The 20,146-nt window shown below is 43.7% G+C and overlaps 2 protein-coding genes across 9 annotated transcripts in view; both read right to left on the bottom strand.

Annotated features, from left to right (window-relative positions):
* LOC106596910 (selenocysteine insertion sequence-binding protein 2-like) overlaps positions 1-7,062 on the bottom strand; it is a 31,823-nt gene extending 24,761 nt beyond the window's left edge. For 3 of the 5 annotated variants that reach the window (XM_045709098.1, XM_045709099.1, XM_045709100.1), the window contains exon 1: positions 6,622-7,062. In XM_045709098.1, the coding sequence (XP_045565054.1) occupies positions 6,622-6,663 (42 nt within the window). In that variant the 5' untranslated portion in view covers positions 6,664-7,062. The other 2 variants (XM_045709101.1, XM_045709102.1) reach the window with 2 other exon arrangements.
* A 1,518-nt stretch (positions 7,063-8,580) lies between these two features.
* LOC123730760 (COP9 signalosome complex subunit 2) lies at positions 8,581-19,009 on the bottom strand. Of its 4 annotated transcripts, none has more exons than XM_045708475.1 (13): positions 18,873-19,009; positions 18,224-18,337; positions 18,066-18,143; positions 17,779-17,904; positions 16,283-16,381; positions 15,456-15,533; positions 14,987-15,161; positions 14,499-14,677; positions 14,215-14,267; positions 13,311-13,408; positions 12,813-12,895; positions 12,471-12,529; positions 8,581-9,564 (listed from the first exon to the last, which is right to left on the bottom strand). In XM_045708475.1, exons 1-13 carry the CDS (start codon positions 18,930-18,932, stop codon positions 9,420-9,422), a joined length of 1,347 nt encoding a protein of 448 aa, XP_045564431.1. In that variant the 5' UTR covers positions 18,933-19,009; the 3' UTR covers positions 8,581-9,419. The 4 variants fall into 4 exon arrangements, with proteins under 4 accessions (XP_045564431.1, XP_045564433.1, XP_045564432.1 ...); XM_045708477.1 differs by having other exon boundaries at positions 16,283-16,372; XM_045708476.1 differs by having other exon boundaries at positions 18,879-19,006.
* Between the last annotated feature and the right edge of the window lie 1,137 nt (positions 19,010-20,146).

Below are 20,146 nucleotides of genomic sequence, written 5' to 3'. Positions count from 1 at the left end.
TATTAGGTTATGTTCAGGACTCAGTGAATGTGGGTCAATCAGGGATAAATCGACATACAAGGACAAAGACCAGTTGGTACCGACAGCACACTCACTGTGTGAAGTCTTCCTGGAAATTAGTTGTTTTAGTAACCCAATGGGTGACATCAATGATCCATCAACAATCCATAGACATTTAGGTCTAAGATCAATCACACAGGACTGGAGAGTAGGCTGTCAGTCAGTAGTAAACATTGATATCTGATTAAGAGACTGATGGCCCTAGGCTATATGTCTGGACCACAAAGTCTGAATAGGCATGTTACCTAAGGAGTAGCTCGCTGGGTGAAGCCAGACTAATTATTAACATCTCATGACTTCATCTGGCAACATCACCATGACACAGCCAAAACAAATGAACTGGTTCCTTCACGACAAATGAAACAACTTTTCACTGGGTCTGAGAATGGAGAGTTGGAGTCAACAGCTGTCTCTGAAAATACACCTTATTACAATAGTGAACTACTTTTGACCAGGGCACATAGACTAGCATCCTGCCCAGGGTATTTTTTATTTAACCTTTGTTTAACTAGGCAAGACAGTTAGGAATTGGTTCTTATTTAGAATGACGGCCTAGGAACAGTGGGTTAACTGCCTTGTTCAGGGGCAGAACGACAGATTTTTACCTTGTCAGGTTGGGGATCAGATCTAGCAACCTGCCGGTTACTGGCCCAACGCTCTAACCACTAGACTACCTGCTGGTTACTGGCCCAACGCTCTAACCACTAGGCTACCTGCTGGTTACTGGCCCAACGCTCTAACCACTAGGCTACCTGCCGGTTACTGGCCCAACGCTCTAACCACTAGGCTACCTGCGGTTACTGGCCCAACGCTCTAACCACTAGGCTACCTGCCGGTTACTGGCCCAACGCTCTAACCACTAGGCTACCTGCCGGTTACTGGCCCAACGCTCTAACCACTAGGCTACCTGCCGGTTACTGGCCCAACGCTCTAACCACTAGGCTACCTGCCGGTTACTGGCCCAACGCTCTAACCACTAGGCTACCTGCCGGTTACTGGCCCAACGCTCTAACCACTAGGCTACCTGGCTACCTACAGTACATCAAGCTGCCTAACGAACCAGGCGATAGGCTCCTGCGCTATGGGCTGTTTAAATGTGGACAAGGCTACTTACTTATATAGGGTCCTGTGTAGCTCAGTTGGTAGAGCAGGGTGTTTGCAACGCCAGGGTTGTGGGTTCGATTCCCACGGGGGACCAGTACGGGGAAAAAATGTATGAAATGTATGCATTCACTACTGTAAGTCGCTCTGGATAAGAGCGTCTGCTAAATGACTAAAATGTAAATAGGGAACAGGGTGCCAATTCGGTCACAGACGATGAAAGCCTAACAAAGTGTTGACCTTAGAGCAGTGTGATCAGGGCACATGTGAGTGTAGCAGACAGACACAGCAACATGTAACCTGGTGCAATAGAAACACTTCCTGTTTGGTCTGACACTGATCAGAGTGGTGTGAAGAGCAGAGTACTGTTTCCTTGTACTCAGAGAACATGACTGACTGAGGGCCTTAGAACACACAGTCCAATACCTGTGGTTTTAGCCTAACCCTTCCTATTAAGTTAGGCCAACACAATACAGCATTTTTAGGGAATGCCTTGGAACTGTTATGCTTCATTGGTAAACATCTTTTGCCCCTTTCATCCAATGATCCCCTCTCCTTACCAGCTACCACTAACATTAAACGCTAGGTAGCACTCCTACCATCAGCATTCTGTCTCAAGACATTCCTTTCCTATGGCCCTGCCTGGTCCAAGTCTGGCCCTGAAGTTGCCCCTTAGACGCTGATCTTGAGTTAGTTTTGCATTTCCCCCATTATAGGTTTAGGTTAGGATTGGGGGAGGGGAAGCTGATCCTAGATCTGTACCTAGGGGAAACTTCACCTCAGAGCCAGCAGAGAGCAACCAGCAGAGCCGGGGTAGTAATGACAGTCACCCAGCATCTTCAGGAGGACTTTATGGGCCAGCTATATTTAGCTGCTCATTCCTCCCAGAGAGATTACACTAGTAGCTAACTATGTGTTACATAAGGTCTCTAAAGACAACGTCAACTAGGACCCGGCCTACCCATAAAGATCCTTTCATTCAATTGTTCTATTTCATTCTGTGGGCCTACCTCTATTGCCATCATGCAACAGGGACAGAGGAGGTGGTGGTTTGTGGTATGCGTGTGTGGTGTGTGTGGTATGCGTGTGTGGTGTGTGTGGTATGTATGCGTGTGTGGTGTGTGTGGTATGTGTGTGGTATGTATGTGTGTGTGGTGTGTGTGTGGTATGTATGTGTGTGTGGTGTGTGTGTGGTATGTATGTGTGTGTGGTGTGTGTGGTATGTATGTGTGTGTGTGGTATGCATGTGTGTGTGTGGTATGTATGTATGTGTGTGGTATGTATGTATGTGTGTGTGTGGTGTGTGTGGTATGTATGTGTGTGTGGTGTGCGTGGAGGGGAGGAGGGCTGTGATGAAATGTCAAAATAATACAGGTCATAAACTATCCATCATAAAATGTGCGTCACAAAGTATGTGTCAAACATACCTGTACAGCTAGTATACACATCACAAACCACAGTACCATGTCAAGTCAACAGAGGCCTACCTCTCTGAAAATAAAATACAAAGGATGACAATTATCCATTGTTTCAAACAATGTCCTCCAGGGTTTGGATAGGTCAGATGAGATGCAGCCTACTGCTCTAGTATTGGTATGATCAGTGGATTGGAGGAGTGGAAAGATACTGTAGGCCACTAGATGGGACAGCAACAGGGTGACAGCCTGGGTCATAGCTGGGAAATATTTACAACAGGTCAAGCAGCTCAGTGTCTTAAAGGAATGTAGTCAAAGCACTCTCAATGAGCTTTTACTAGTCTGTCTGGATGGATGGGTGGGCCTGGGTGGATTCTGGGTGAAACTGAAGAAACACAGACCCTCTCTACAACCCCTCCCCACCGTCCCCCCCCCCCCACCCCACCATTCCCTCTCCTCATCCCCCCCCCCCCACCCTGCTCTGTTGCCCCGACCAAATCACATTTTGCTATCAATTGAATTAATTTGTGTTTGTTTGTAGTCCTGATGAATGCTGCTTCAGGGGACTTTAAACACTGATATGGAAACACTGAAATGGGTCTGACTACTAAGTCATGACCATTGGACTGTTTATCTAGGTTCACCTCTTATCAAAACTGACCATTGACATCATGTTGACTGAATTACAGGCCTTCCTGCCCAGCTAACACATCGGGACTTGCTGCTTGAGTCCCAAATGGCACCCTATTCCCTTCATAATGCACTACTTTTGACCAGAGCCCAATAGGGTACCATTTGAGATGGAGTCCAGACCTATCACTGGGACGGGCAGTTCAACCTCATCCCCCCTTTCATTCTGAGGAGAGGAAGAGGGAGAGTTGACACGAGTTCACGACACAGACACTCCATTCTCCCAGCCAGGGTCGGAATGTATGAATCCAGCATCAGTACAGCAGTGAACACACCACACACACCACCATTGTTTCCCAGTACTACTGTACTGTCCGTGGGCAGTGTGGGCTGAGATCTGATAGATCCAGGGGTCCTGACTGGTCAACACAGAGCGCTAGGGGTGACGTAGCCAGCGGGAAACAATACGTGCAGTATACTGGACTGCAGCCTTCTGTGGCCTAAACTATGGTGCCATATACTGTCATGGAACTAAGCCTAGTGAAAATGTGACATTTTAAATGATCCATATGAGATTTGATGGTTAGGCCTACTCTAAAGAGACATATGAGGTTTGATGGTTAGGCCTACTCTAAAGAGACATATGAGGTTTGATGGTTAGGCCTACTCTAAAGAGACATGAGGTTTGATGGTTAGGCCTACTCTAAAGAGACATATGAGGTTTGATGGTTAGGCCTACTCTAAAGAGACATATGAGGTTTGATGGTTAGGCCTACTCTAAAGAGACATATGAGGTTTGATGGTTAGGCCTACTCTAAAGAGACATATGAGGTTTGATGGTTAGGCCTACTCTAAAGAGACATATGAGGTTTGATGGTTAGGCCTACTCTAAAGAGACATATGAGGTTTGATGGTTAGGCCTACTCTAAAGAGACATATGAGGTTTGATGGTTAGGCCTACTCTAAAGAGAGCTGGTTACTTCAGATAATCAGGTGAGGTTAGTTACACAAAACAGAGGGGTTGGTTGTGTTACTTTAGATGACAAGGATGCTGATAGAGGAGAGGTTGGTCAATTTAAACTTTAGGTGAGGGGCGGGGTGAGGGGGTTGGTTACTTTGTATGAGGGATGTTACAGGAAGGAGGCCTGGCTAGCTATAGGTGACGTTACAGGAAGGAGGCCTGGCTATAGGTGACGTTACAGGAAGGAGGCCTGGCTAGCTATAGGTGACGTTACAGGAAGGAGGCCTGGCTAGCTATAGGTGACGTTACAGGAAGGAGCCTGGCAAGGTGACGTTACAGGAAGGAGGCCTGGCTAGCTATAGGTGACGTTACAGGAAGGAGGCCTGGCTAGCTATAGGTGACGTTACAGGAAGGAGGCCTGGCTAGCTATGGTGAACCTGGCTATAGGTGACGTTACAGGAAGGAGGCCTGGCTAGCTATAGGTGGCGTTACAGGAAGTAGGCCTGGTTAGCTGTAGGTGACGTTACAGGAGGTAGGCCTGGCTATAGGTGACAGGGGAGACAGTTACAGGATTAGGCCTGAGAGGATCAGGTGAGGAGTGAGGACGGTGGCCCAACCAGGATAAGCCAATTACACAACTAGCTACAACAGAGTCAGTTGCTATAGGGCTCCAGCCCTAGTCCACCAGGGAAAAGAGACTCCAAACCTCCCAATGTGTGTGCCCTGGCTGGGGGAGACTCGGACAGGGAGTCCCTGGCTGTGTCCAGGTCTGGGTTCTTTAGCTCTGGGTGCCATTCTCCATTCCACTGGTGTGAAGGTGTAGGTTGTTTGTTCAGACTGAGTTGTATGTGATTGATTGATTAGCGCCTGGGATGTGAGAGAGAATAGCAGCGATTGTGGAAAGGGCTGCAGGTTGGCGTGTGTATGCGTGTTAGAGAGAGAAAAGCAGTGATTATGGAAGATGCATTAGCAGGTAGCCTAGCGGTTAGAGGGTAAGGCCAGTCACCCTGAAAGTTTGCTGGTTCGAATCCCGAGCCGACTAGGTGAAAAATCTATCGATGTGCCCTAGAGCAAGACACTTAACCCTAATTGTTCCTATAAGTGGAGCTCAGCTCCAGATGTGTGGTGAAAAAGCCAGGGCAGCACTGGCCTGGCAAAACTGGGTGGGACTACTGGGCCATCAACCATCAAACCCTTTGTCCATTCAAGCTTTTGTCTCTGATTCATTGTCTTCTAACATTCTCAGCTGGAAAGAGAGAAGTTGTATTGTTCTTTTACTGTTGTTGAATGGGAGGGGGCAAGAGAGGGAGCAATAGAGAGCGGTGGGTGGATGAGCGAGCTCGAGTGTGTGCATGTACACTACATTTTGAAAAATATATTAAAGTCACAAGCATGAAACCATCTTGGGTCCTTGAATCGCCCATGCACCATCACATCACTGTGGACCAAAACTCAGCCTATGTGGCATCTGATAGTGACACAGGAGGGCTTAATCCAAATCAAATCACATTTTATTTGTCACACGCGCCGATTACAACAGGTGTAGACCTTACCGTGAAATGCTTACTGTCAAGCCCTTATCCAACAACTCAGTTCAAGAAATAGCCAGCTGAAAACAATACCCTGCAGTATACTGGACTGCAGCTTTCTGTGGCCTAAACTATGGTGGCATATACTGTCATGGAACTAAGCCTAGTGAAAAACATGACATTTTAAAATGGGCACTTACAGTAAGTCAGAGCACATAATAGAGTAGCTAACTTGCATCATAGTTAAGTTACTCTATGCGCAGCAGGAGTCACTCACTGGAATGTGATTAAAATGCAAAAGAACCGGACATTCCTCCAGAGCGAATCAGCTGGCTAGTTAGTTGTCAACAATCTACCACACACTCACTGCAGACTGGAAGTTTCGGTAACTGTTCACTACCTAGCAAGTTAACTTACCCTGGTCCGTATTATCATAACTATCTAGCTAGTTATTTACCGGTGTGTCAAACATCAAAGTTCCCCAGATAGCTAAGTCAGTTCATGTCAACCGATTTGTTGACATGAACTGTCACTAATGTCAACACATTGTGACAGTATCGGTGCTGTAACTAGTTTAGTTAGATACTCAATATAGTTAGCCTCAATTAAAACATCTAGTACATAGATCAGCAAATCAGGGAGAACAGATGAGATGTGATATTGTCCATCCAAAATGACAATCGTATAAAAGCTGCTTAGCTAAGGCTAGTTAGCTTGTCTTTACTTACACGCGTGCCGATCTAGTTAGATGACAAATCATTGACAATAATCAAACATCGGGTAAAATCACTGACACTTCTAAAACATTAAAGGGACATTATTACCTGCAGATACGTTTTGGGCCTAGCTAGCTAGCTTCATATTCCCATTAGCTAACTAAAGCTAGTTGTGCCCTGTTACCAGACATAATCGGGTCCGTCATTACTTCGCAGAGAAAATCCGTCTTCACCTTATCACAAGAATCCATGTCAATCGCTGAGACCGCGGCAGACCGTCATTGAGCACGCAGTGGTCGTCAAGATATAGGTGACTTATTTTTCTTCATTGTAATTGTAAATGTTGAGCCATTTGTGTGAAACACACCCTGTTTTACCTCTGCCTAGTTGAACTGTTGCTGCCTAGCTAGCTCGGCTAGCTCTGACTGTGTCAACGTAGAAATGGAATGGCAGAAGAGATGGTCATCTGGGACGGAAAGCCCACAGTCTCAAACAGTGTTCGTCTTTGCCTTCGGCGTCTGTCACTGATAAGATTTGATGGACCATGATAAATAGGCCTACTGTGCAAAAAGTATATCTATTTTTTTGAGTAGAGCAGCTACAGTTGAAGTCAGAAGTTTACATACACCTTAGCCAAATACATTTAAACTCAGTTTTTCACAATTCCTGACACTTAATCCTAGTAAAAATTACCTGTTTTAGGTCAATTAGGATTGCCACTTTATTTTAAGAATGTGAAATGTCAGAAAAATAGTAGAGAATTATTTATTTCAGCTTTTATTTCTTTCATCACACTCCCAGTGGGTCAGAAGTGTACATACACTCAATTAGTATTTGGTAGCATTGACATTAAATTGTTTAACTTGGGTCAAACGTTTTGGGTAGCCTACCACAAGCTTCCCACAATAAGTTGGGTGAATTTTGGCCCATTCCTCCTTACAGAGCTGGTGTAACTGAGTCAGGTTTGTAGGCCTCCTTGCTCGTACACACCTTTTCAGTTCTGCCCACATATTTTCAATAGGATTGAGGTCAGGGCTTTGTGATGGCCACTCCAATACCTTGACTTTGTTGTCCTTAAGCCATTTTGCCACAACTTTAGAAGTATGCTTGGGGTCATTGTCCATTTGGAAGACCCATTCGCGACCAAGTTTTAACTTCCTGACTGATGTCTTGAGATGTTGCTTCAATATATCCACATCATTTTCCTCCCTTATGATGCCATCTATTTTGTGAAGTGCACCAGTCCCTCCTGCAGCAAATCACCCCCAACAACATGATGCTGCCACCCCTGTACTTCAGTTGGGATGGTGTTCTTCGGCTTGCAAGCGTCCCCCTTTTTCCTCCAAACATAACAATGGTCATTATGGCCAAACAGTTCTATTTTTGTTTCATCAGACCAGAGGACATTTCTCAAAAAAGTACGATCTTTGTCCCCATGTGCAGTTGCAAACCGTATTCTGGCTTTTTTAATGGCGGTTTTGGAGCAGTGGCTTCTTCCTTGCTGAGCGGCCTTTGAGGTTATGTCGATATAGGACTCGTTTTACTGTGGATATAGATACTTTTGTACCCGTTTCATCCAGCATCTTCACAAGGTTCTTTGCTGTTGTTCCGGGATTGATTTATACTTTTCGCACCAAAGTACATTAATCTCTAGGAGACAAAACACGTCTCCTTCCTGAGCGGTATGACAGCTGCGTGGTCCCATGGTGTTTATACTTGCGTACTATTGTTTGAACAGATGAACGTGGTCCTTTCAGGCGTTTGGAATTTGCTCCCAAGGATGAACCAGACTTGTGGAGGTCTACAATTATTTTTCTGAGGTCTTGGCTGATTTCTTTTGATTTTCCCATGATGTCAAGCAAAGAGGCACTGAGTTGAAAGCAGGCCTTGAAATACATCCACACCTCCAATTGACTCAAATGATGTCAATTAGCCTATCAGAAGCTTCTAAAGCCATGACATCATTTTCTGGAATTTTCCAAGCTGTTTAAAGGCAAAGTCAACTTAGTGTATGTAAACTTCTGACCCACTGGAATTGTGATACAGTGAAGTATAAGTGAAATAATCTGTCTGTAAACAATTGTTAGAAAAATGACTTGTGTTATGCACAAAGTAGATGTCCTAACTGACTTGCCAAAACTATAGTTTGTTAACAAGAAATTTGTGGAGTGGTTGAAAAATGAGTTTTAATGACTCCAACATAAGTGTATGTAAATTTCCGACTTCAACTGTATGTCTAGATTACAACACCGAATCAACTCTTGGATTATAATTCTAACAGATTTCTACTTTGCTACTGTTCTGTGTGCAATGTGGTGGATTACATAGATTTTCAGTGATGGGTGTGAATATATCTATTCATACGTTTCTGCACACAAACAATTGACTAACACTAAGAACAGGAGTCTGTTGCAACTACCAAATAATACCGATATTTACAAATAATATAGTATGGAACCAAAGTTAGCATGAGAGCTAAAAAGTAGACAGTATCTAGAAGACCTACATTGAAATGTCATATACAGTAAACCCAGTTGGAGATTTTTTTTTATTAGATTTTTTTTTATTTACAACAGCCAACACGCATTCAATGCTGCAGCTACATGTTGTGAAAAAGGTTTCCCAACACCAGCTGTCAGTCAACAGGCACAAATAAACCAGTGTGTCATTGTACTCAAACTGCCCACCGAAAAAAATACAGCACTTTTAAAAAGGTGTTGACAGTGATATTTCTTAAAATCATTCTACTAAAGTCTTGTGAAAAACAAACACGAGGGGCTTGAAGTAAACTGAGCTGTCCCTTAGAGAGTGCTGATGTCTTCTAGAAAGCAGTATCTCCCCTTCTCTGGGAAACAGTGTCAGATCACAAAACATCTCTGTGCTGCTGTGTAACTCCACTCAGCCCATCCACACTGGATGGTTTGGTTTATATTCTGACACATTGGAACAGCTGATTGAGATTCTCCTTCCTATCTTTCAGTGCTGTCCATTGTCACGTCAGCCAGAATCATGTGAGTTTGCTGACGATGGCTTGGTTGAGAGAGTTGAGTTGTTTAGTCCATTTGTCTAAGGCAGTGTAGCGCGCCCCTCCTCTCTTCTGGTAGTCTAGCTCCAACAGCTGGTTGACCTGGTCGATACGGCCTTGGATGGTGCTACAGGGAGGAAACCACAGCACAAGAGAGTGATCAGAGAACAATGGTTCAATAAATACAACACAAGCATGGACATTGGTATCCTAGCAACATGACTAAACATTCTTTCCATCTTGGTCAGGAAAACGTTTAGAAATTGACCAAATATGGTAAATAATATTGTATAAAACAATGCCTTTTTATATAAAAATGTGATCAACAACATCAATATTTGCATTCGATTATGGTTCAAATTACACAAATCACTGTGGATAGCATTAGTTGAAGTCATTGTTGAACTTCTTTCACTGTTCGGTTTCTGTCCAGCACCTGAACCACTGATGTGTGTACTCTCTCTCAACCAATTATCACATCTACACTAAGCTGTCTGATGAACACATTTCACTCCATACAGTACATATTCTGTTGAGCTCTGTGACAACGGTGGGAATGCAGTGTGAAATGTCACTGTTCCAGTTGACTGGCTGTAGATCTGATCTGGCTGAGGGTAGTAAACAATACACAGCAGTCTGCTACAGTAGCATGGGAAATAATAAAGCCATGATAGATAAGACTTTATTTCTCCCAAAGTTTTGATCAAAAAGGTCTTCATCCGGCTGGGTCAAAAGCATTGCACAATAAAACTGCGGGAGCAATCAACAGTTTGCAGGTATCTTTCTTTCATCAGTTTACTTTTTGTAGCCTGCAAGTTACTGGATGTGTGTGCCTACACTACTTCTAAACTAAATAATGAAACCAGTAATAAATGACAGATCTGCAATAAACTAAGCAGGGCACTCAGGGAAGAATAACACCACAAACAGAGACAGAGAGAGACAGAGACTCATGCTGGCCTCCTGCATTCCTCAAGGTGCAGGGTGGAAACTATGAGGAACTGAGAAATGAGGAATTCAAATGATCCCCGTACAGGAAACATGTCTTAACACACATGCACAAGAAACATGCTCTGCTTCGTCTTGTGATTCCTCTGTGTCAGCCAGGTACACTATATACTGAGTATACTAGGGATGTCCCCCAAAAAATAGTTTGTGTATGTTTATTTCTCCATATATAGACACACCCTATTGTTTGAATAAAAGCAACTAAATGTTGGCTACTGAGCATGTCTGATGCTTTAAGCACTGAAATTAAAAATAAAAGACAAATTACCAAAGAGGGAGCCAGAGATCAATATAGCCTAACCAGAAAGACAAAAACCTGTACCCAACCAGACCCTCCTCTTCCCGCTGCTGCTGGCCTTTGCAGCTTCTGCCGTTAGGCTCCTGAAGTAGCCGGTAATAGGCTACACCAACGGTCATCAACCTTTTCCATTTGGAGTGGCAAGTTATTGTACCATTTCTACTGATCTGCGTGCCAGTTATGATTTTCATATGCACATTTTTGTAGAACAGTTTCATTTAATTAATAATAAAGTCTTCATATCTCAAAATCAATGTCATGTGGTCAATAAGAATTCTACCTAATGAAAAAAATAACTTCTATTGCCAATAGGTAAAAATAGCCTACATAATGCCAACAAATAAAAACACTGCAGCCCGCAGGTAGAAAGAAATCCTGATAAAAATAAAAATCCTATAAATCACATGAGAAGTAATCAGGTAGGCCTTTATGACGTTTCCACCGGATCAGGGTAGTACATTTTTTCCGTCTCATACCGAGTGTTATCGAAAGAGAGCTGGAACGTTTCTTTAAATAGGCTATGTTGAGGAACTATTTTCATTCTCAATGGATGTAAAAACAGACTTTTTTTTACTTGCTGTTTAAGGCGAAGAAAACATTTCTTTGAGAAGCTCCACAGTGATGGGGAATTAAGACAAGAAATACTATCAGATCCCCAAATTGGCACATTTAAGCGCCTACATTTGCACGCAGGCCAGGTACCCTAGACTTACTTCTGTGTGTCCCCTTACTCAAGATTGACAGGAGCGCTCCAAACAAAAGATAATGAATAGACAACTCGTAAATGGAATGGAAATAAATTGGTTTCTTACAAGTATAGCATTGTTAGCAGACTGCACAACCTATGTGTCCACTCCTACAATGACAATGGTAAGACTGGAATAATAATGTAGAGAACACATTAAAATAAATGACAGTAACCAAACAATGTAGATAAGAAATGTTGGTCATTTATGTTAAATGTACTACTGGTGATACTGGTGAACCATCCCGCGGCCTGCAATGGATTAGTCCACTCAGACAGGCGTGAATCAGACAGGCGTGAATCAGACAGGCGTCTCGTGTGCCATCATTTTTTTAAAATATATTTGCCACTGTTCGACTGAAAAAAAATCTTGGTCGACCAACAGCCTATTGACCAAACAATCGACTAAATGGGGTCAGCCCTAGAGCATACAAAACATTAGGAACACCTTCCTAATATAGAGTTGCACCCTTCTGCCCTCAGAACAGCCTCAATTCATCAGGGAATGGACTCTACAAGGTGTCGAAAGGGGGTGCTGGCCCATGTTGAATCCAATGTTTCCTTCCCACAGTTGTGTCAAGTTGGCTGGATGTCGTTTTGGTGGTGGACCGTTCCTGATACACACGGGAAACTGTTGTGCGTGAAAAACCCAGCAGCGTTCCATGTCTCAAGGCTTTAAAATCCTTCTTTAACCCGTCTCCTCCCCTTCAGCTACACTGACTGAAGAGGATTTAACAAGTGAAATAAGGCATCATAGCTTTGACCTGGATTCACCTGGTCAGTCTGTCAATGGAAGAGCACTCGGTGTAGTATATAAGAAGTATTCAGCCTCTCATAGAAATATGTAAGAGTCTAGAGAAAACATAAGTCTTCCATGGCGTGAATGTCTGTTTGATACAAAAAACTTTTCCTAACAGTGTATTCTACACTCCTAAATGGTAGTTTGGGCCACACATCAGATGCATGTCTAGGACAAACTTACCTGTCCAATATGCACTGCACCAACAAACTCTCCACGTCACAAACATCTATGTTCAGCTCCTGAGACAGAGAAGACAGAACGTTACACTATGATCAATCCAAACAGCAACATCAGTGACCTAATAAATACATGATCTACTCAGCAAAGTTCATTATCAGATACATTATCAATACACACAGTGAAGTCAATGATTAGCCTGGTCTCAGATCTGTTTGTGCTGTCCTACCAACTCTTATTGTAAAAATCATCATGCCAATGACCATAGGAATTGGCAAAAAAGCCCACAAACAGATCTGGGACCAGGCTAGTTAGTCTAGAAGCCAGTGCTGTCCTCAGACTTACCTTAGAGATGAATGGGATGTGTATTCTGGTGTAAGGCTTGATGAGCGCGATAAGGACCTGGGTCCTGATGTTCCGCAGCAGCTCTGGAATATAAGACAACACAGCATTGATCAGAGTCTCTTCAGACCTCACCCCGTCCACCAGGACACACTCACCCCCCGTCCACACTCACCCCCGTCCACCAGGACACCCTCACCCCCCGTCCACCAGGACACCCTCACCCCCCGTCCACCAGGACACCCTCACCCCCCGTCCACCAGGACACCCTCACCCCCCGTCCACCAGGACACCCTCACCCCGTCCACCAGGACACCCTCACCCCGTCCACCAGGACACCCTCACCCCGTCCACACATCATCTCAATATGCAGATACTGGTACAGTTTGTCTCAAGTTTGTTGAAACCTCGTCTTCAATGCAATAATTCCATGTCTCGTTCATCAACAAAATGTGAGAAAGCCCCCGCACACACACACACACACACACAAACACCACTCACCCTCTATGTGTTCTCTGATGAAGGGGTCATCCATGATACTACTATGGTTGGTCTTCAGTATCTTCTCAAACTCTGTGATGTCATTATTCTGATAGGAGCTGAGAGTAGACACACAACAGTAGAACAGTCACTGGGTTAGAATAATGACATTACAATCCATAAAATAATGACATACTGTTGAAGTCGGAAGTTTACAGACACCTTAGCCAAGTACGTTCATCTCTAGGAGACAGAACGAGTCTCGTTCCTGAGCGGTATGACGGCTGCGTGGTCCCATGGTGTTAAGGGAGGAGACCAGAGCTAAAGAGCAAATGGCTTTCAAATGGGCTTTTTATGGTCGATGCCATTCAATCCAGCATCCGCTGTGTTAACGAATGTGGAGCCTGTGAACGGTAGGTTCTCACTGTTCAGAGCAGAGATAGCAGAAACCACTCCCCCAACTCACCTGTCAACCAGTCATCGTCTGGGAATCAAACACGAGCACACGGAGGCGTCGGCCTTGTTTTACATTTTGAGAGAGGTGTCAGAGCCACAGCCTAGGAGCGCTTCCATTTCCTTCTGCAATTGCATCAGAGCAGACCCTCTGTGTCGTGGATCCCAGACTGACCATAAATTAGGTTGAAGAGACGCCACAGTTGAACCCGTGGTTAAAGGATATCTTCACTATGTTACACCTCTATCAACCACTTATATGTGATGTAAAACAATAACAGTTTGGGTCGAATGACAACTCGGCACAAATAAGTGGAAATAGGTTGTAAATAGTGACGTTATCGTATAACTGATGCCATGGCTTTCTACCCTAAAATATCAGCAACACCACCATGGATGACTAGAAACACACACACACACACACACACACACACACACACACACACACACACACACACACACGTGTTCTTACCTTACTAGATTTGTCATGGCCAAGATCTCTGGGTCGTTTTTATAGGGTTTGGCCTGTCACAGAAAAACACAATAAGAACAGCCACTGTAATACAACACTTTATCAAGCAGTGTTTGCTGCAGGTGATTTGAATTGGATTAATGCAATGTTGCCTCCAACAATATAAAGGTACAGGATGCATCCACCACGTGTATTTTCCCAGAATGATAATGTTAGTAACTGCTCTAAGGGGATAAATAACATTTAATTTAACTGGACTTAACTAAACTGAATGACTGTTGTACCTCCTGTGAGTCGAAAGGGTTGATTCCAGACTTCATGAGCATGTTGGCCAGCACCAGGTACTTCAGACAGGTGGTTCTCCTGGGGCTGCCTGACTCATCGTAGTTCTTAAACGCCTCAAAGAAGTCTGTGTGGGCCTTCTCAAACTCCCCCTCTCTCAGGTGCATCTTACCCCCACACTCTGGGGAAGGGGACAAAACAGGAATAGGCCTGTTAGTACATCACAAACACACACAGTGACTGACACATCTTTTTGCCATCTTTTACAATTTTATCCACGATAGTGACAAATCTCCCAGAGTCTTCCTACAGGTCAGTTTACAAGTCGTAACCATAGAATTACTATTCTAAGGAGGATTCTTTTTCTATGGTCAATGTATTTATTCAATGTAAACCACTGTGTGTGGCACCAATGCAACACATGTAAAATATAATAATGTTGACAGCTATGCTGCCTTCAGGGTTTCATCTCTCTACAGTGGTAACACACCCCTGATGACTCCCATGATGAGTGGGTGAGGGATAGCAGACTTGATGTGCAGGGACTGTTCATACAGGGCCTTCAGCTTCTTGTTGTTCTTCTGGGCTGTGTACATCTGGATCTCCAGAGCATAGATCTCCAGGAGCTGGGTGCCTTTCTTTAGGTCGTCCTCCCCGTCATCTGTCTAGAGAGAGACATAGATATACAACATTACAGATCACACATAAGACCATAGATCTCCAATATCCTTTGTCTGCATTGCACATAGATATACAACATAAGATCAGATATACACATAAGACCATATCTCCAACATCATCTGTCTGCAGTGCACATAGATATACAACATAACAGATCATACCAGTATACAACAACAAAAATACTGCTAGCAGCCATATTGGGAACTTGGCTACTCAGATGGCTGTGTAAACCCCATCAGACTAAACGTTGTCTCAGACTACCACCTGTCTTACTGTACCTGACAGGACTGGTGCAGCTGTCTGAGGATCTTCTGTAACTTCCCAAATTCTTCCCTCTCCAGGTACAGCTTGCCCAGCTGAGAGACAACCAGAGGACTTTAGTTAAAACAGGTTGAGAGACAACCAGAGGACTTTAGTTAAAACAGGTTGAGAGACAACCAGAGGACTTTAGTTAAAACAGGTTGAGAGACAACCAGAGGACTTTAGTTAAAACAGGTTGAGAGACAACCAGAGGACTTTAGTTAAAACAGGTTGAGAGACAACCAGAGGACTTTAGTTAAAACAGGTTGAGAGACAACCAGAGGACTTTAGTTAAAACAGGTTGAGAGACAACCAGAGGACTTTAGTTAAAACAGGTTGAGAGACAACCAGAGGACTTTAGTTAAAACAGGTTGAGAGACAACCAGAGGACTTTAGTTAAAACAGGTTGAGAGACAACCAGAGGACTTTAGTTAAAACAGGTTGAGAGACAACAACTTCTATGTTTGTGCTATCACTATCACTAAATAAGGATGTTAGGGTGTTGTTTGGCAAATCATTTAACACAAACAGATCTCGCTACCAGTCTAGGGCATTGCAGAGGTAGAAACTCCAAAACACAGAGGTCTGACAAACTGCCAGATCAGATATTGTCCTACCCATAGAAATAAACAGAAACATTGTGTACTACATGCATAAGTCCCAATTCTCACTTGTTCACTTCACTGATTTGAGAGGAAATTACTAGTCCCTGCTTCCACCAATCCACTGCTTTTAAATTTTTGTGGGAAGTTGTGACCAAGTACACACTTTAGGAAAAAGCTGAAATTATTTGGACACACCCTACCTTTGTGTTGGTTTTGAACCAGAGTCTGTCGTTCTTGGCGTCCTTCAGAGCGTCCAGCGTCGTTTCATAGAACTCCTGCAGCAGGTCCATCTGTGACACATAAAACAACCAACCACAGCCCACATTAACACCTCAGTCATCTAGAACACGAACCTCAGCCCACATCAACACCTCAGTCATCTAGAACACGAACCTCAGCCCACATCAACACCTCAGTCATCTAGAACACGAACCTCAGCCCACATCAACACCTCAGTCATCTAGAACACGAACCTCAGCCCACATCAACACCTCAGTCATCTAGAACACGAACCTCAGCCCACATCAACACCTCAGTCATCTAGAACACGAACCTCAGCCCACATCAACACCTCAGTCATCTAGAACACGAACCTCAGCCCACATCAACACCTCAGTCATCTAGAACACGAACCTCAGCCCACATCAACACCTCAGTCATCTAGAACACGAACCTCAGCCATCTAGAACACGAACCTCAGCCATCTAGAACACGAACCTCAGCCATCTAGAACACGAACCTCAGCCATCTAGAACACGAACCTCAGCCATCTAGAACACGAACCTCAGCCATCTAGAACACGAACCTCAGCCATCTAGAACACACACCTCAGCCATCTAGAACACACACCTCAGCCATCTAGAACACACACCTCAGCCATCTAGAACACACACCTCAGCCATCTAGAACACACACCTCAGCCATCTAGAACACACACCTCAGCCATCTAGAACACACACCTCAGCCATCTAGAACACACACCTCAGCCTACATCAACCTCAGCCTACATCAACCTCAGCCTACATCAACCTCAGCCTACATCAACCTCAGCCTACATCAACCTCAGCCTACATCAACCTCAGCCTACATCAACCTCAGCCTACATCAACCTCAGCCTACATCAACCTCAGCCTACATCAACCTCAGCCTACATCAACATGAACCTCAGCCTACATCAACATGAACCTCAGCCTACATCAACATGAACCTCAGCCTACATCAACATGAACCTCAGCCTACATCAACATGAACCTCAGCCTACATCAACATGAACCTCAGCCTACATCAACATGAACCTCAGCCTACATCAACATGAACCTCAGCCTACATCAACACCTCAGTCATCTAGAACATGAACCTCAGCCTACATGAACACCTCAGTCATCTAGAACATGAACCACATCCTACATTAACACCTCAGTCATCTAGAACATCAACCTCAGCCCACATTAACACCTCAGTCATGTGGAACATGGAACCACTGCCACCACTTCATTCATACCAATAGCACTGACCCAGAGTCAGTAACTTAATCCTCCATATAAGACAAAAGTTGTAAGAAATTGATATTGATAAAAAGGTTAAAAAAAATGGAATAACAAACACAGTTCACATAACTTCAGATTTGAGCCAAAATAATGATCTGAGCTTTGAGGCCAAAACCCCTTTGTTCTAGTTCCAGGTATTGCGTCTATACCTGTTTGGAGGTGGAGATGTAGTCTAGGATGGAGTTGATGGACTTCTCTGAGTAGTTTCTGGTCACAGCGCTCCTGATGTACGTCAACAGCTGCTTGTACCGAGACATCATCTCTGGGAAGTTGGTCTGCAGGACACACACAGTTCGACAGGAGACAGGGCATTGAGTTAAGTTGCAGTGGGAATAACAGTACGTCATAAAGAACAACTCACAAGCACTAATCATACGGACTCAGAGACAGAGAGTAGACATTTTGAGATGACACTACAGCACATTTCATTTCTTACTAGCTTGAAGTTGATTTTGATCATCTGTTTTAGGGCTTTGAACCCCCATTCTCCCTTCTCTCCCTCCAGCTCCAATACCTGCCAATAGAGAGTATACATTACCATCCTACATTCATCAATCTGTGAGTGAGTGGAGTGAGTGAGTAGCCAGTACCCACCTTCTGAAAGCTGTTGAGAGCTGCTTTGGGGTCATCCTCCTTCAGTGCTTTGGAGTTGTAGTACTGGTTCTCCAAGTCGACATTTGGCTCTGAGTTACTGTCCTCGGAATATTCCTGGGTTGAGACATAAACTCAGGACATAAGTTAGCTGGCTATGAGTTAATACAACAAAGATTGATAACGTGACAGAGATGTTATGATTGGGCTAACGGCTTGCCATAGTTGTTTACTAATGAGTCTAAGTAGCTAGCTAGTTGTTTTATCTAACCAACAACGGCGCATGCGCGGCTAAAGGATAGTTATCTACACCTAGCTAGCTAGCTGGTTAGCTAAACGGTTGTATGTTTGTGCCTGGCTATGGTAACATAACATGCTGTAATACATTGACTAGTATAGCTAACTCAGTATACTATAGCAAACTCAGTTTCCCCCATGCCAAGCAGCTGAGTTTAGCTAGCACTAGCAGCAACTTTGCAAGCTATCCTCGCCTTTATGCTAACGTTAGCTGAACTAGCTATCTAGGTAGTTTAGCTACCTAACTGGCTAACTCCCCTGCTCTGACCTAGCTAATGAAAATATACTAGCTAAGGAAACAGCTCTGATTAAACATCAATAAACAAGGAAATAGAAACGTATTATGTAAACTTACGCTTACCAGATCATAATCTTCTTCGTCGTCGCACATGAAATCATCTTCCATGTCAGACATCTTGACGGGTCTTCGGAGACAACAAACAAATCGCAGCTCTACATCGCCACCAAACACTACGCCGGTTTCAGTATAGTACTGCATTATTCTTTCTGCTATTATAGTTCGCTTTTCTACCAGAGGCTAGCGCTGTCACATCACATTTAGATAACATTGGTCCAGCTACAATTCAAACATAAGAAGTATAGATCTGTAACATTTCTAGTCTTTTCAATGAATTCAATTTGACTCACGGATAACTATCTTACCTTACCATCATAGAAATAGCCATAAAAAAACTTGCATCACAAATCAAAGGGACAAGCATGACGACCATGTATTTATGAAGTCTTACCCCTGCCTTACCTCTCTAATCTTACCTCATTTGCACACACTGTATATAGATTTTTTTCCTATTGTGTTATTGACTGTACGTTTGTTTATTCCATGTGTAACTCTGTGTTGTTGTTTGTGTCGCACTGCTTTGCTTTATCTTGGCCAGGTCGCAGTTGTAAATGAGAACTTGTTCTCAACTGGCCTACCTGGTTAAATAAAGGTGAAAAAAAATATTTAAAAAGTCTACCGGATATATCAGGGACTAGTCCCTATTGTAAACTGAAGAGTGCAGAGGTGGTTGTGTATGTGTGTGTGTGTGTGCGTGATAAGTGTTAAACAAATCAAAATATATTTGATATTTTAGGTTCTTCAAAGTAGCCACCCTTGGCATTCTCTCAACCAGCTTCATGAGGAATGCTTTTCCGTTCACCTACTCCGCGTCTCACAAAGACATGGCGGTTGGAACCAAAAATCTCAAAGGACAGATTTCCATCGGTCTAATGTCCATTGCGCATGTTTCGTGGCCCAAGCAAGTTTCTTCTTATTATTGGTGTCTTTTAGTAGTGGTTTCTTTGCAGCAATCCGACCATGAAGGCCTGATTCACACAGTCTCCTCTGAACAGTTGATGTTGAGATGTGTCTGTTACTTGAACTCTGTGAAGCATTTATTTGGGCTGCAATTTCTGAGGCTGGTAACTCTAATGAACTTATCTTCTGCAGCAGAGGTAACTCTGGGTCTTCCATTCTTGTGTCGGTCCTCATGAGAGCCATGGTTTTTGCGACTGCACTTGAAGAAACTTTCAAAGTTCTTGAAATTTTCCAGATTGACTGACCTTCATGTCTTAAAGTAATGATGGTCTGTTGTTTCTCTTTGCTTATTTGAGCTGTTCTTGCCATAA

Source organism: Salmo salar, chromosome ssa26 (assembly GCF_905237065.1).
Source record: "Salmo salar chromosome ssa26, Ssal_v3.1, whole genome shotgun sequence".
Lineage (NCBI taxonomy): Eukaryota > Metazoa > Chordata > Actinopteri > Salmoniformes > Salmonidae > Salmo > Salmo salar.
Note: the sequence above shows the minus strand (reverse complement) of the source record. Positions and strands in the feature narration are given on the sequence as shown.

Bases quoted from the DNA above. Each gene is read 5' to 3' on its own strand.
- LOC123730760 (XM_045708475.1), bottom strand. From the start codon at position 18,932: ATGTCTGACATGGAAGATGATTTCATGTGCGACGACGAAGAAGATTAT. The intron at 18,338-18,872 runs GTAAGTTTACAT...GTCTCAACCCAG, and splicing joins AAGATTATGATCTGGTAAGC to GAATATTCCGAGGACAGTAA. The intron at 13,409-14,214 runs GTAAGAACACGT...GTCTACTCTCAG, and splicing joins GCCATGACAAATCTAGTAAG to CTCCTATCAGAATAATGACA.